Source organism: Rhodamnia argentea, chromosome 7, assembly GCF_020921035.1.
Source record: "Rhodamnia argentea isolate NSW1041297 chromosome 7, ASM2092103v1, whole genome shotgun sequence".
In the NCBI taxonomy this organism is placed as follows: domain Eukaryota; kingdom Viridiplantae; phylum Streptophyta; class Magnoliopsida; order Myrtales; family Myrtaceae; genus Rhodamnia; species Rhodamnia argentea.
In genome coordinates, this window is record NC_063156.1 from 24,437,251 (window position 1) to 24,454,425 (window position 17,175).

A 17,175-nucleotide genomic window follows, 5' to 3' on the forward strand; every position below is an offset into this window, starting at 1 on the left:
AGCAATGTAAGTCAACATTTTCTAGCAATTTTACGTGCTGCCATTCTCCCTCCCAAGAGAACCGTTGGATTATAATGTCATGAATCACGTAATTCTCCAACTGAGATTCACCACCCGGCTTGTTTTTGCCTCGTAAGCTCCTTATCCTCCAACAAGCTTTAAAAAAACTTAAAAAGTAGAGGAATTTAATACTACTCAGTGATAATGGAGCACGTCAAGCCATTGCCTGAAGTACCCGCCGACAACTTTCTTTCTTTTTCCAGCTTGTGCGAACGGGTCAATCATGCACTTCCTAATGTGGTCACATTGCGAATTAGCCCACAAAGGGAAACTTCAGCGAAGAGCGAAAGAACCACAGAAAACGGAGGCTTCAAGAAAATCCCACAAGCCACATTATTTAGTTCTATCATTCCCAGCCCAAGGCAATGTCCACCCCATGCTCCAATTCTCCAAGCGACTAATCCACAAAGGCGCCGGAGTCACTCTCGTCACCACCGAATCCATGTCCAAGGCCCTTCATGGATTGTCCTCGCACCCCTCGATTTCAGTTGAGACTATCTCCGATGGCTTTGACGATGGCACCGAGGCCGCCGGCAGCCCTGGAAGCCTACCTCGAGCGCTTCTGGAAGGACTGGTCCAAAGACACTGAGCGAGTTGGTCGAGAGGCTGACCTCCGGCAGCCTGCCATCGAGTTGCATCGTCTACAACTCGTTCTTGCCTTGGGCTCTCGATGTGTTAGCACAGACGTTTGTGCTGGTTGGGGTTGCATTCTTCACCACGTGTTTTTACCACGAGAAGATAAGACGACAGCACGAGTGGTACACGATTTGGAGTTGTCTTAGCTGGAAAGCGAATATGGCTTGACATGTCAGCCAAGATTGAAATTTAACTAGTGTAAATACACGATGCTCAAGTATTTCCCAGTCATCGATCACCTAATTAGGACAAGAGTCGAGTCTCGTGCTCTCCCTCTCAGCTATCACCCTTTCTGATCCATGGGTCATCCACCTTGATCATTCAAGCACTCAGCAAAAACTTCATGACGTTGGTTTTGCCTAGCAGGTAGTGGACTGGTTCATGAAGGTCATGCCATTAAGGACCATAGGGCCAGCAGTGCCTTCCACCTATTTACACAACAGGCTTGAACAAGACGCAGAATATGGTCTCAGCATCTTCCTACCAGAAGAACACGTACACCACCATGAAATGGCTGAGCACAAAGCCAAAAGGGTCAGTTGTGTATGTCTCTTTACGGAGTTTATTAGAGCTAAAGATTGACCAAATGCAAGAGCTTGCAATGGGGAAAAGTGTTAAAAAAGTTCTAAATCTATTGCATTGGTGCCAATTCAATCCTAAATCTTTTATTGGTATCAATTTAATCTTAAACCTTTTACATTGGTGCCAATTCAGTCCTAAATCTTTTGCATTTATGTTAACCGAGTGAATCCGTCCAATTTAGGCAGGAAATTCGCTAACGTGGACATCGGATGTTCTATGTGACATGGTTGATGTTGACGTGGACATTTTTTTTTTAATATTTTTAAATGCTTTAAATAATATTTCAATAAATATTTTGGTTTTTCTTCTTTTTCTTTTCTCTATTATTAAAAAAGTTAATAAGATTATTTTAAAATATTAAAATAATATTCAAAATTATCTATATCGGCGCCAGTCGCGTCACGTAGGACAAGTCGACGTCCACATCAGAGAATTTTCAATCAAAATTGGCCGGATTGACTCAATTAACAAAAATACAAAAAATTTAGGACTGAATTGGCATCAAGGTAAAAAGTTTATAACTGAATTGGCACTAATAAAAGACTTACGACTGAATTGGTACTAATGCAAAATGTTTAAGACTGAATTGACATCAATATAAGGTTTATGACTAAATTGACACTTATATAATATGTTCAAGACTTTTTTGACATTTTTTCCGCTTGCAATGAGACTACATATAAGCAGCTGTTATTTCCTCTGGGTGATGAGGTCATCTGAAGAAGACAAACTCCCACAAGACTATGGCAAAAGAGACAGCCCAAAAGGGTCTAGTTGTGACGTGGTGTCCTCAACTGGAAGTCCAAGCACATGAAGCACTAGGGTTTTTCGTGATGCATTGCGGGTGGAACTCAACTTTGGAAGCGCTCACGTTGGGTGCGGGTGCGCCGATATTGGCGACCCCGCAATGGACCGACCAGCCCACGAATGCCAAGTAGATAATGGATGTGTGGAAGATGGAGCTGAGGCCTCCTGTTGATGGGAGAGGCGTTGTGAGGAGCGAAGATCCAGAGTGTTGCATTAGGGAGGTAACGGTAGGGGAAAGGGGGAAGGAGATGAGAAAAAATGCAGGAAAGTGGAGGAAAATCACCAAAGAAGCGGCCAGTGAAGGTGGAAGCTCTGATGGAAACATCGAGGGAGTTCGTTGCTAAATTGATTGATATGTTTGAAGAGAAACTACCGGTGATGTTGCGTTATAGTGACAACATCTATAAGCCATGGTCTTGATGTAAGATTTTGTTGAGCCACTCCCAACTATTCTAAAAGCTTAAACTGCTAGATGAATGCGTGATTTAATATTTACTTAGTATACCACTTAAGATTTGCTAGAATTACAGGTGTGAGTTGTGTTAGAGAAATCTCATATCGGAGAATTTATGTGGTGTGGAGCAATTAATAAATCATAGTTGGCCCATAACTCATTAAGCTTTTGAGTGAAGGTGGATTCAACTGAATATATTGACGGACTTGGAAATTGGGCTCCCTCTTGGCAATTTTTCCTAGTGAAATTATTGAACTTCTGCTGCGCTCTCTCGACAAATGGTATCAAAGCTGACGGTTGATTATTGGGCCCGGTGTTTTGTAAATATCTAGTGAATGTATCGAATTTCTGCTGCGCTTTCCCAACAAGATTCATTAAGTAACATCTTCATACATAAATACCTTGAATGAAACAGAATCAGCCCAACCTCAATGGTCTCGAGCACAAGCGTTGAGGCCCGGCCTCGATGGACCATTGCTTGGGAATTGGGGGTTGCGGCCTGACTTGATGGACTCCGGCGATTTGCAGCGAGGCCCTGCCATTCTTTTTTCTTCTAGTATTGTCGCGACCTAAAAAATGACAAAATCTTTAGGTTAATGGATTATTAGGCTAATTAGATAACTAACCTAATACGAACTCTCCTAAGCCCTACCAAATCACAACATTGGTTGAATGTTCAAATGATTTAAAATTTGGAGTCACCTACTAACCATTTTTGGTAGGCTGATTAGGAACCTAAATAAACTACTAGGAGAAATACTTTATTTTTACATATCAAAGATGATAAGTTCGGGGACTTGGTTACATTAATTAATTAAAATTAACGCCCTTTCGATACCTTAAATTTCATGAAAAATGTTAAGTTTGACAACTTAAATTGAATCAATTTAAAGTTAAAAAGATGCAATTGTTTTTGAATTTTCTCTTGTTTAACGTATGCAATGCATGAATGTAAATATGACAATGATGACATGGATATGATTCTAAATGACACGATTGCAATATGCACATGAATATATTAAACTACACGTGCAATAATATGCAATACCATCCTATATGCAAAGCTTAATCGAGCAATTAAGACATGCAAAAAAGACATGATATTAATGCAACATGCAAAGCAATTTATAACCACATGAATGACATGGCATTTTCGTTGTGTTTATCAGACTACATGACTACTGGCATTTATACTAACATGAAATGCAAATAACGACTAAACATTATAAACAATTTATGGATACAAGACACATGCGCATGACGTGGCATAATGACGGGCAATTATTACATGGCAAAATATGCATGGCGTGCAAATAATGGCATGGCAAAACATGATGGATTATGACGTGCAAGATTACATGACCATTTAAGATATGCATTCTAATCCATCTAATAATGCAATATGGGATATGCCAAATATGATATGCAAATATACGAACATACGAACGATGCAAAGCAAAGATGGACGTGCAAACATGAGATGCAAACATGGCACATGAACATGAGATATGCGAAAATATGCAATGCTAGCATGATATATGAATTTCTTTAGTGTTTTCCATGAATTTTTGGAAATTAAGATGATTACCATTGATTCAAATCTCTTGATTTTATCCCAAATAATTCATTATATAAGGTTTCTAGGAAAACTATCTTCCTAAAATTTTAATTACATAAGACTTGCAAGAAACCGTATCTTAGAGTTTTGAATTTTAAGGAAACCAACGAAAAGATAAGGATCACAAGATTCAGAATTTTCAAATCAAGGGAAGTAATCCACCAAGGTAAGCCATCGAATATCATCTTTTGATCTTTTTGAAAATAACCCTAATCCAAATAGGCTTGTGAAATGAGCGGATCGAATCCAAGTGGCGACGGATTGGATCGACTACCCTCTTGTATTTATCCCAAATCGGAGAATCGTACCCAATAATTACGGGTAGGATTGTCCAATTTAAAATACATTGCCTTTTTTAGGAAAAGTTTCCTAAATTGGATTAGATTTTCTAAATTTTGAAAGATATGATATCTCAATTGAATATTCACATGGATATCAATTTATTCAAAAATGAGAAATAATATCATAAAATAAAAATTATATAAGATTTTATCAAATCTTGAATATTCGTCGAATTATTTTCCGTTTTGAATCGGGATTGGACCGACGGACTTGCAGATCGGGATTGATGGTTCCTCGGGCGGTGATGCTCGTGGGACTTTCGACAGTTTCGTGAAACCTGCACAACAGAATAGAAAATCGGTGTAGCGCAGTGGAGATGATCACGAGCAAGGACGTTCAATGATGGAACGTCAATCTGCGGTTTTGGACCCAAATATCTTTATTCTTTTGGCTGCACCCTTTGACCGAATTTCCTTGCTTCTTTGAACTCACGATATCCCCACTTTGGATTAGCAATATGTAAACGCTGATGGCTAGCCTCGCTTTGACAAGCAGATGCGGGACTTCGTAAAGGCGCCAGTCTGGGTGCAGCGGGCTTCGTCATCGTGGTCAAGGCTGATGATCTCGTCAAGCCTGGTTCAGTCGGCTGGAGTGGCGGGGGTCTGATAAGGAACGGCAGCTTGATCAACAAGGCTACGAGACAACAGCGATGGGAGCTCGGTGTGGCCGTGACGTCGGGAAGCCTGGAGGAGCTCTCGATTGACTCCCCCTCCTCTCTCTTTCTTTTCTCTGTGATTCACGTGATTTTTCGTATGCTCTCTATGGCCGAGAATGTCTTGAATTCTCTCCCCTTCGAGGACGTTGCCAAGAAAGACCAAAAGAAGCACTTTGTAGCGCAGCAAATGAAAAATCAGAAATGAACAAAACCAGGAGAAGAAAATTATATTGACATCAAGTGCAGCACAAGGGAAGAAGTTGCTCCCTTATTGTCATTCTTGTGGTGCGATGAGCATGGATCTATCAATGGAGAATAGCCTGCTCTTTGCTTTGGTGATGCACACTAGAGCTATGGAAGGTGTGTCATCCCTTAGGCGTTATCGGCATATCAATGGGATTGCCATGGAGGAAATCAATTGTGCTGTGAATCGCTTTCTCCTCTTGTCTCGCAGTACTCTGAGAGTGGCAGTATATTCTGATGAATGGCCCTCTTCTTGAATCCTAGTCTATAATGGTGTATTTATATAGAAAGCTAGCTAGAGTAAGGTTCAAATTTTCCTAATCCTAGTTCGCTTGGGTTTTCTTATTTTATTTAAGAAATTCAGAACTTTATTAACCCTTGAAGAGTCCAAATCCATTACAACACCTCAAAAGATTTGGCTCTTACTTAGTGAATGAATTGTGGCCGAAACAATTCTCCTTGTGGCTCATTCACACATTTTCGAGTTCAAATTGGGCTTTAATTAATTAAATGAATAATTAATTAAAAGCCCTTAACATTTAGAGAAGCATAAATGAGCTGAAAATAGGTCCAAACCCTTTAATAAATCACCCCCCCCAAAAAAAATGCTTGGCTGAATTTTCCGTGTCATGCCTAGTCCGATCACTTGTCAATTTAAGCTCAATTCCTTACCGTCGGTGCAAAACAATACAAATGCAACGCATGAAAAAGAAAATTAAATATGCTATGCATGAAGACTAATTAATTACTTTTGGAGAAAACTAAAACTAATTCGCATTTTTGTATAAAATAAATGAAAATCAAAATTTAGGTTTAAACAAGTGTTGGTTAAAAATAAAATAAAATATGACCTTTTTTTATACTATTTCATATAATTTAAATCAGACATGAACGAGAAAATAATAAAAAAATGACACTTAGGGGAGATAAATTAATTTAAAAAGGCCACATTAGCATAAATTGACAGCATTAAAAAATAGATTTGATTGCATCAATTTGACAAGCTTTAGGACTTGATTACACATTGAAAGTTGTAGGACATAATTGCACTTTCGTGATAAAATATTAGGACTTTTGGGCCTGTTTGTTAATGATTATATTCTCTGTTTTTCTATTCTTTTGTTTTCTGGAACAGAAATAGAAGAGAAATCTGTTTGTGTACATTAGTACATTTTTCTATTCCTCGGAACAAATCAATGGTTAGGGAATAGATTTGGAACAGAAACAAGAAGTAAAAAAAAATTACTTTTTTATTCCCAGAAACAAAGAGAGAAATAAACTCAGAGTAGCCCGACTTGATCTACATATACCTAAGTTGACGGGTCGGCCGGTTTAGTTTCAGTTTTCCTTTTCTTTTTTCTTTTTACTTTTAGCTTCCTTAGTATACTTAATGTCAAAATAATGTCAAGATAAAATAAAAAAAAATCAATTTGATGTCTTTTTAATTTCTACGTTAAGAATTTTCTTTCAACACCATCAAATAAATTTTACAAAAGACGCATCAAAAAAATTCGTATGCAACATAAAAGAATTGACCACAATGGAAGAATACTTAAACTCGTATTCGAATGCTTTGTATCTAAATATATGAATTATGTTAACCCTTGAGTTTTATTAAGTCCTTTTTCTGTTTATCAAAGATGGGTGTGGTGGGAGCCGACGAGGAGAGTGGAGTTATATATTATCAATTTTTGGATTGAATCGTGAAATATTATCTTTTGATTAATTATAGTGTTGTTTTAAAATTCTTGGGAATGCAGGTGAGAAGAGAAGAAGAAGATAAGTGGGGGGAAAAAAAAAGGCCCTAACCGGCCCGACTCGACCCCAACCATCAAGCTACACGAAATAATTTACTCATTACTTGGTCCGACTCGACCTGGATTGAGAAACCTTGAAATTTCAGGTCGGGTAGAGCTGGTTCTAGTATTTTTGATAATCCCACTAACATGAATATTTTTATTAGTTAAGTTCTTACAAAATTCCAATTTTATCAAAATATGAATTTTTAAGTCTGCACTAACATTTTTATAATAAAATGGAAAAATTGGGAATAAAAAATTTTGGGGTCATACCAAATGCATTTTTGTTCTTTTTCTATTTCGAGAATAGAATTTTTGTGCAATTACCAAACGTATTCTTCTACTCAAAAATTCGTCTAGGGAATAGAAATAGAAAAAACTATTTCTGAACAGGAATTATTTCCGAGAGTATAAATGTTACCAAATGCACCCTTAGCCCACTTTTCTCTTTGTTCTGTTTGGCCCACTTATCCATTAGAGTTGCTTCCGTTGGTTCTCATAGAAAGAGACCTGTTCAGAGCAGGTTGGCTAGATGTGCTCTAATAGCTCAGCAAGTTTCATCCGAAAGTATACTGATATAGATATAGGCTGCGAAAGCGTACCGCACAATCGATAGTGCTTTTCTATTCCACAACTTATGATCCAGCTAAACCTCTAAACATTCAAATATTCACATCAACAAGGATCTAATGTTTTACTTTTATACTCATATATATGCTTGTGATGCATAATTTTTCATGGTAAATATCTATTTTTGTACTTACTAAGATTTGATCATGTGAATCTGTAAATTACTGAATAACTATACTCGTTAGGCGAAGGTAGATCTAATTGTTAATGACGTGCAATTAGTTTGAAGCTATAGCGCTTAGCTCTATCTTATATGGACGCTCAATAGTCTTGCATGGCGGTTGTTGAGCCAGGATAATTTAGAAGATTCGAAAATTTTTTTTTTTTTAGTTCTAGAGTACATATATATAGGTTAGAAATCCTACTGAAATCCTAGGCCAAACTTGATTGGAAATTTTATATATATATTTGTTAAAAAGAAACTTTTATTTCACATAAAAGAAAGGTACATGATATCAAGACTAAACCAATCACAAAGTGTTATAATCAAATGTAAATCCGAAAAATAGATCAACTTGGTATAGCCTGCAACATCTCTCTCCTTCCACAAGAACGGATTTGTCATAAAATCATAGCATAATCAGTGGTCAATCACCAAAACTTATATTATCATTGGTGATAAACACATACCAAAATCTTATTTTTCCAAAAGGCAGTGCCCGCCCATATTCAACGTCCCCAACACCATCACCGTACATAGATAACAACACTAATATGATGAAAAAGCACAAGTAACGCCTTGTAAACCCCAGATTTGCTGACCCAAAAAAAAAAAAAATCAGATCTATATCTAGATCGGGATAGAATAACTCCTAAATTTAGGTTTAAATCTTAATTAGGAGAGAAGAGCTACAAAACAGTAATATTCAACCTAAACACTTTTATTGAGGGCTAGCGAGGGGCGTCTGGCTTTGCCTAGCACCCGCGAGGTCCACGGCGCCCTCGAGGAGATTTCATGTGTAAGGATCTTCAGGTCTGTGATGGTGAAAAAAGATTCGTGTGGGTTGAGTCATGCCGCGATATCAAACCCCTTTCTATATCATCAGCATTCATCTGTCCTTCAATCTAGGAAGTAGCTACCAGGCAGCCCACCTGGTAATGTCATCATCGTTTTTCTTTTCTCGAGTCTCTTCCAAGAAATAGTATACGAGATGTCTTTTTCCCGCCGTATCATTTGCATTGACATTGACGTATCATAATGTTCTCAAATGGCGGTACATCAAAACTGTGATTCACGTGATCAGTCGGCCACATTTTGCCTGATAAGCTCCTTGTCCTTTAACAATCTTCCCAACAAGTTAACAATATTGGAATTTTTCGTAGCCCCTCACTGATGAAGCACAAGAAACCATTGCCAGGACAAGAAGCACCCGTTACGACAGCACATATAAGACCATAAAGAGACACTTCACTTGAATTTGCAAGAGAAACACAAGAAAATGGAGGATTCAAGCAAACCCCGGAACCCACATTGCTTAGTTCTATCGTACCCATCCCAAGGCCACATCAACCCCATGCTCCAATTCTCCAAGCGTCTACTCCACAAGGGAGTCAAAGTCACTCTTGTTACCACCAAATCCATATCCAAGACCCTGCATGGATCCTCCTCATGCACCTCCATCGCGCTCGAGGCGATCTCCGATGGCTTCGATGATGGTGGCATTGGGGCTGCAGGTAGCCCCGAAGCCTACTTCGAGCGTTTCTATAAGGTTGGCCCTGAAAGCCTGAGCGAGCTGGTCGAGAGGCTAATCTCTGGCGGTCCGCCGCCAATTTGCATCATCTACGACGCGTTGTTGCCTTGGGCTCTTGACGTGGCCCAGAAGTTTGGGCTTGTTGGGGCTGCTTTCTTCACCATGTCTTGTGCTGTGAACAGTGTGTTTTACCACTGCCAAAAGGGACTGCTTGAGGTTCCTGTCAGGAAGCAAGTTTTGCTTCCTGGAATGCCTCCTCTTGAGCCTCAAGACATGCCATCCTATGTGTGTGATTTGGAGTCATACCCAACATTCTTTCGTGTGCTTGTGAACCAGTTCTCCAATCTTGATAGAGCGGACTGGGTGCTTTGCAGTGGGGTTTATGAGCTGGAACAGGAAGTAAGTACGCTTAAAGCTTTTTAGAAGTAAAGCTGTTGTAAATACTCTAATACGTTTGTTCTTATTTTAAAAAAATGGGTAGAAAATTTGAGTTGGATACAACCTGAAATTGTCAGGCTTGACAGCGACATTAGTTAAAAGGTTGATTATATTAAGATTAGGTTACCCGGAGCATCGAAATGAAACCAAAGAGACTAATTTGTTAACGCAAATTGTGATGCTCCATTAACTTCTCATCAATCAACTAGTTAGAACAAGGACCTGTTGCCGTTCTCTGTTTCAGCTGTGACCTTTATGATCCACATATCATCCAATTTGATCTTTCTAGCATTCTTCATTCATTTCATAAAATTGACTTGCTTCTTCTTTTTCTTCTTCTTGAGACCGCAGACTGGTTCATGAAGCTCTTGCCCTTCAGGACCATTGGACCAACAGTACCGTCCACCTACCTAGACAACAGGATTGAGCAAGTCAACGAATATGGCCTCAGCATCTTAAAACCGGACCATGACACTACCATGAAATGGCTGAGCACAAAGCCAAAAGGGTCAGTTGTGTATGTCTCCTTCGGAAGCGTGGCAGAGCTAAGGATTGACCAAATGCAAGAGATTGCGATGGGACTAAAGAGAAGCAACTGCTACTTCCTCTGGGTGGTCAGACCATCAGAAGCAGAGAAACTCCCACAAGGCTTTGCAAAGGGTACTGAAACATCCCAAAAGGGTCTAATCGTAACATGGTGTCGTCAGCTCGAAGTCCTTTCACACGAGGGAGTAGGGCTTTTCATGACACATTGCGGTTGGAACTCGACGATGGAAGCACTTAGTTTGGGTGTGGTGATGCTGGTGATCCCACAGTGGACCGACCAGATCACCAATGCTAAGTACATAATGGATGTGTGGAGGATGGGGTTGAGGCCATTAGCTGATAAGGAGAGAGGTGTGGTGAGGAGTGAAGAGATAGTGCATTGGATTAGGGAGGTAATGGAGGGGGAGAGAGGGAAGGAGATGAGAGAAAATGCAGGGAAATGGAAGAGAATCGCTGGAGAAGCAGCTGGTGAGGGTGGGAGTTCTGACAGGAACATTGATGAGTTTGTTGCTAAATTGGGTGGTAAGACTTTAAAAAAGGAGGAAGAGAAGTGCTAGATGCACAGCAAAACGATTATTGCAGTGATCGATCTACTTAGGCTTGTGGACTGATATAATAAGTTGTGCTGCATATTCCGGCTATGCATCCTGTTTGGGCGGGTCTCGCGTATTAGGGAAGTGCCTATTTTGTACGTGTAGTACCTACAAGTTCTACACAATGTGTGTGAACCTATCGATCTTTGTCTATGCTAATTTGTTGTGGAAGAGCTCGACTGGACCAGGAAAGAAGTTGATTATGCAAAAATGTTGCAAAATTAATTGGACTTCATCCTTTTGCAAAATGAAGAACAAAATGGGGAGAGAGATGCACTATGCAAAATGGCTTCAGACTAATTACAAGTATCTTATCAATGATTTTCCATGAAAAACAGAGCCGAGTGGACGTATTGAACAACTAAGAACGAAATCATTTATTCTGTCCTAATAGAGATACTGCATTTGATTTCACGTTTTGTTTTTAATTGATAGAGTCACTGTTAATATGCATCATATGGAGCCCTTGAAAGCTCTCTTATTCTGCAAGATTCCAGTTGATTAGTTCCATTATACAGAGCATTGTCAACTGCTGGTGCAATGTACGCCTACTCACCAAAAAGTTCATTAACTTGATTGGCCAGAAAATCTTGGTTTTTGGGTAATGGCTCTTCTGTTAAAGGGGCCAAAGTAAGTTGGGATGTTATTGGCTTGGCTAAAAAGGAGGGTGGACTTGGACTCAAATGGATTGAGTGGTGGAATAAGGCTTGTGTTATGAGATGTATACGGTTGTATTTTCGCAGGCAGGATCCAGTTGGGTTGCTTTGTTGGTTGCATAGAGGATGAAGGTGGTCTTTTTGGACTCATCCGATCTTAGCTAATTCCTCATTCATTTGGAGGAAGATTTTGAGGCTTACAAATGATGTCAGGCCTTATATCAAGCATGTCCCGTGGGCTCTTTGCTCGACCATTTCACTAGCAGAATCTATGTCTCTGCTCTGCATTCTCAGTCGAATGTAACTGATGTTTTATGAGTTGTATGAGTTTTATGCTGGTTTTATCCTCCTGCTATATCAAAGTTTTTAGTGCATATTCCAGTTGGCTTTTGCCTTTTTTTTGCAGCCTAACTCTTCTGTCATCAATAGGGTCTTCCAGAAGTTGACCACTTCTGGATGTTTCGCACAGCGAGTGAATGGAAATGCTTTGTGAGTTAAAGGTTTAAGAGTGCATTGTTGTAAACTTGGTTGGTTTAATCCATGTATTCCAAAGTATTTTTTTATTACACGGTTTGTGATGCACGATAGGATGGCAAAATTATAGATCCATTAAGCAGAACTTGCCTGTTTCTCCTTCTAGCTGTTTAATCCATGTATTCCAAAGTATTTCTTTATTACACGGTTTGTGATGCACGGTAGGATGGCAAAATTATAGATCCATTAAGCAGAACTTGCCTGTTTCTCCTACTAGCTGTTTAATCCGTGTATTCCAAAGTATTTCTTTATTACATGGTTTGTGATGCACGATAGGATGGAAAAATTATAGATCCATTAAGCAGAACTTGCCTGTTTCTCCTACTAGCTTTCCCTGAAATTCAACTTGGAAGAATAAGAATTGCTTGTGTTTTAGTTGTCCTGTCTATTTTCAAGTCCAATCTATGATATTCCAGCTTCACCAGGTATCAAGAAGGATTGGCATTGGGTTGTGGCTAACTTCAAAGGCAAAGCTCTCCCTAGTCTATAGTGCATGCTCTCTTGTAATGCTTTCATTTATTTATTTTTGGCAAGCTAGGAATGGTTGTTTGCACTCTCCGACCGCTACTTCTGTTTGTGTTGCTTCCGTTAGTTCTCATATTAAGAGGGCTGGACACAGTGGGTTAGATAAATGTGCTCTAGTAGCTCAGCAAGTTTCATCCGATGGTGTGCTGATATAAATATAGATTGCCAAAGTGTACTGATATATTTCTCTCTGTTCAACAGCTTATGATCCTGCTAAGCCTCATTAACATTCGAATATTGACATTAATAACAGTTCAATGTTTTACTCTGCTCTATGTGTATAGGCTTTTGACAGATTTTTTGCTTTAAATCCCTCGATTTATACTTACTAGGATGACCTAGTGCAGATTTGTAACTATTGATTGGTTATACTTGTTTAGCTAAAGTACTTCAAATAAATAAGGCATCGTTAAGGACGTGCGATTAGTTGGAAATGATCGTCCTTAGTTCTATGGTGTATAGATGCTCGGTAGTCTTGCGTCATGTTTGTCGCACAGGACGTGATGATCTTGAAGACCCGTGCATTTCATTTGATGTCCCCGATTCATTTTTTAACTTCTTCAGCTGATCTGATCAAACAAAGGCTTTTGAATGAGTACTTGGTATTGATTGGCATTCTCCGACTGATCTGATCAACTAAAGGCTGTTTAATAGCCTCTAATGGTCAACTTGTCGAAAAAATTTGTCTGTAACATCATCACAGCCTGTTCTCGGTAGTAGATACTCGTGGATCATAAGGTCTTTTCTCTACCAACGACGTACATTAATGATCAATTTTATTCATTTGACTTGATCCAGGTCTCTGAATCTGAGATTTTGAATTCGAGCTCCTGACCATGTTCCCTCCCGAGGTTGATCTTTGAGCAGATACCCTTTTTAATTTATAAGCATAACAAGCTGTCAAATTGTGTTAAGTTAATCTAAATTAAGGTCAACTATCACCTTCACCAGCACATGCCAAACTAAGCATACCTATCCCTCTATTCCTTTTTGTCAAGGAGAATCTCTACTGATGTCATACTGCGACATAGTTAATGCAAATCGACCTTCTCTCTTGCACGCCTTCAGCAACTTCTTCCGGAAAAAGTCAGCATCCTAACGGTTGATCAATCGGTGCCTGATACATTTAAAAGATGGAATTGTTTTGGAAGTATTGACATTGGGACATATCAAACCATTGGCACAACCAGAAGGAAATCTCTACTGAAGTCATACTGCGACATCCTAACGGTTGATCAATCTCTACTGATGTTACTATTAATGCAATGACTCTTTCAATCGGTGCCTGATACATTTAAAAGATGGAATTGTTTTGGTAGCCAGTCATTGACATTGGGACATATCAAACCATTGGCACAACCAGAAGCACGCCAACCACTTTATTCCCATACGCTAATAAGGGTCAACGAAGCACGTTGTGACATTACATATAAGACCAGGAAGAGACGCTTCTTTCGAAATGCAAGAGAAACACAAGAAAATGGAGGACTCAAGTGAACCCCTGAAACCACATTGCTTAGTTCTATCATACCCAGTCCAAGGCCACCTCAACCCCATGCTCCAATTCTCCAAGCGTCTACTGCACAAAGGAGTCACAGTCACTCTTGTCACTGTTAAATCCATGTCCAAGACCCTGCATGGATCGTTGTCCTCTGGCACCTCAATCACGCTCGAGGCGATCTCCGACGGCTTTGATGATGGTGGCATTGGGGCCGCGGGTAGCCCTGAAGCTTACATCGAGCGCTTTTGGAAGGTCGGACCTGAGACCCTGAGCAATCTGGTCGAGAGGCTAATCTCCAGTGGTCCACTGCCGACTTGCATAGTCTACGACTCGTTCTTGCCTTGGGCTCTTGATGTGGCCCACAAATTCGGGCTTGTTGGGGCTGCTTTCTTCACCCAATCTTGTGCTGTGAACAGTGTGTTTTACCACTGCCAAAAGGGATGGCTTGAAGTTCCTGTTAAGAAGCAGGTTTTGCTTCCAGGAATGCCACCTCTTGAGCCTCAAGATATGCCGTCTTTTGTGCATGATGTGGTGTCATATCCAGCTGTCTCTGCGATGCTTGTGAACCAGTTCTCTAACATTGACAAAGTGGACTGGGTGCTTTGCAATACAGTGTATGAACTTGATCAAGAAGTAAGTACACTAGAACCTCTGGAACTGAATCATTTGTGGGTACCCTAATACTCTTGTCTTGATCACTTCTTCTTCTTCCTCCTCTTTTTTGGGTTCTAATTGGATGTACAATGTCACTGACAATATATAAAACCTTTTTGGCACATACTATGCTCATGCGTACATCAAATATTCATTGAATTGTTTGACGATGGGATCGTCGATGTTGACACCACAAGGATATGATTTGGCAGGTTCTTATACTAAAGTTAGGTTACTCGAAACATCATAATGAAATGAAAGATACTAGTCTATCAATCAAAAATGAGTCGTCCAACTTGATCTATCAAAGCATTTAACAAGAACTTCTTCTTCTTAGGTTGCGGACTGGTTCATGAAGATCTTGCCATTCAGGGCCATAGGACCAACAGTACCATCCACCTATTTAGACAACAGGCTTGAACAAGACAAAGAATATGGCTTCAGCATCTTCCAACCAGAACATGACACCACCATGAAATGGCTCAGCACAAAGCCAAAAGGGTCGGTTGTATATGTCTCCTTTGGGAGCATGGCCGAGCTAAAAATTGACCAAATGCACGAGCTAGCAATCGGGCTAAAGAGAAGCAACTGCTATTTTCTCTGGGTAGTCAGATCATCAGAAGCGGAGAAACTCCCACAAGGCTTTGCAAACGGTCCTGAGGCATCCCAAAAGGGTCTCATTGTGACATGGTGCCCTCAGCTCGAAGTCCTTGCCCACGAGGCGCTAGGGCTTTTCGTGACGCATTGCGGTTGGAACTCAACTCTGGAAGCGCTCAGTTTGGGGGCGCCGATGCTGGCGATCCCGCAGTGGACCGACCAGGCCACGAACGCCAAGTACATAATGGATGTCTGGAAGATGGGGCTGAGGCCACAAGTTGACGAGGAGAGAGGTGTTGTGACGAGTGAAGAGATAGAGCATTGCATTATGAAGGTAATGGCAGGGGAAACATGGAAGAAAATGAGGGAAAACGCAGGACAGTGGAGGAAAATAACCAAAGACGCAGTTGGTGAGGGTGGGAGTTCCGATAGAAACATTGAGGAGTTTGTTGCTAAATTACAGCAGTGATCGATCTACTTATGCTAGTGAAATAATAAATCTAATAATAGATGGTGCATACATAGGGAAAATATATACTCAACTATGCATCGTGTGGGTCTCATTTGTTAGGAATGTGCATTTTATACTTTGTCATGTCGTTTTCTGAACCGATCACGATCTCGATTCTGTACTTGTAATACTGCTTAAGTAGTAAATGATATGTGTGATATCCGTCGAATTTTGTCTGTATTAATACAGGCATAATGTTTGATCCATCATATCCTATTCGTTGCACCACTTGATCAACTAACTGCTAAACTTGCTGAGAATCCTGGTAGGCATGGCGGTTTAACTGGGTTATCGACCATCTTGCCTCCTAGGTAGAGATGGTGCTCTACCTTGATTATTGATAGACCTATCAAAATGGGTCTAAAACACATTTATGAACCCATTTTTGTTTAAATGGGTCACTAATGGATCACTTTTTGTTTCCAGACTAGCCATAATGGGTTTTAAAAAATAAAAGGCCAAAATAGATGGGTCTTAAATGGGTTTGTTCTGAACCCATTTAAAATTCATTTAATTCGTTTAATCCAATCTTTTCTTCTTCAATCTTCAGTTAGACTCTTCACTCGCGAGACGTGACACAGCTTCAGGATCTTCTCTCTCCCTCTTCGACTCAACTCGACTCCCACTGACCTACAACTCTCATGGAAGCTAACAGATCACCCGAAACTGCCCAAGGGGAAGACGATCTGCACGGTGGTCTTGGACGGCTGGGACGAGGCCAAGCCCGACCAGTACAACTACATCCATATCGCTGAGACCCCAACCATGGACTCGCTCAAGGAGGTGCATTTGAGAGCTCGGTTCTATGTGTCCTTATTGCTTACGAAAAATGATGGGTGAATTTCAGATATGGGTTTTTAGCTGATTTGGTTCCAATGCATGGGTCGGAGTTGCTTCGGTTGATTTGAGTGGAGTGGTGCAAATTGATTGCTAGTGATGGACGGTGGAGCTCTGATAGAGGCTGTCCAGTGGATTCGAAACTGATCTAGGGAGTGTCCAGTTCACTCTGTTTCTTGGTCTTTGCTGCTGTTGTTGCCTTTTCTTTCTTTGTAAGGTCAAATTTGAAACCAAGAAGAAAAGTTTTTTTTTTTTTTTTTTTTATT

At 40.1% G+C, this 17,175-nt stretch overlaps 2 protein-coding genes and 1 pseudogene across 2 annotated transcripts; all 3 read left to right on the top strand.

Annotated features, from left to right (window-relative positions):
• The first annotated feature begins 283 nt into the window (after window positions 1-283).
• Window positions 284-5,359, top strand: LOC115734742 (annotated as a pseudogene).
• A 3,753-nt stretch (window positions 5,360-9,112) lies between these two features.
• On the top strand, window positions 9,113-11,623 carry LOC115734910 (mogroside IE synthase-like). The gene is made up of 2 exons (XM_030665909.2): window positions 9,113-9,916; window positions 10,300-11,623. The coding sequence occupies exons 1-2, from the start codon at window positions 9,266-9,268 to the stop codon at window positions 11,056-11,058; spliced, it is 1,410 nt and encodes a 469-aa protein (XP_030521769.2). The 5' UTR covers window positions 9,113-9,265; the 3' UTR covers window positions 11,059-11,623.
• A 2,666-nt stretch (window positions 11,624-14,289) lies between these two features.
• LOC115734743 (mogroside IE synthase-like) lies at window positions 14,290-16,030 on the top strand. Its single transcript, XM_030665636.2, has 2 exons — window positions 14,290-14,943; window positions 15,302-16,030. Exons 1-2 carry the CDS (start codon window positions 14,290-14,292, stop codon window positions 16,028-16,030), a joined length of 1,383 nt encoding a protein of 460 aa, XP_030521496.2.
• Window positions 16,031-17,175: the final 1,145 nt, after the last annotated feature.

What these genes read in the sequence shown, in the direction of transcription:
- LOC115734910 (XM_030665909.2), top strand. Translation starts at nt 9,266, where the DNA reads ATGGAGGATTCAAGCAAACCCCGGAACCCACATTGCTTAGTTCTATCG. An exon ending in TTTATGAGCTGGAACAGGAA is followed by an intron (nt 9,917 to 10,299) that starts GTAAGTACGCTT and finishes CTTCTTCTTGAG; the next exon opens with ACCGCAGACTGGTTCATGAA.
- LOC115734743 (XM_030665636.2), top strand. Translation starts at nt 14,290, where the DNA reads ATGGAGGACTCAAGTGAACCCCTGAAACCACATTGCTTAGTTCTATCA. An exon ending in TGTATGAACTTGATCAAGAA is followed by an intron (nt 14,944 to 15,301) that starts GTAAGTACACTA and finishes TCTTCTTCTTAG; the next exon opens with GTTGCGGACTGGTTCATGAA.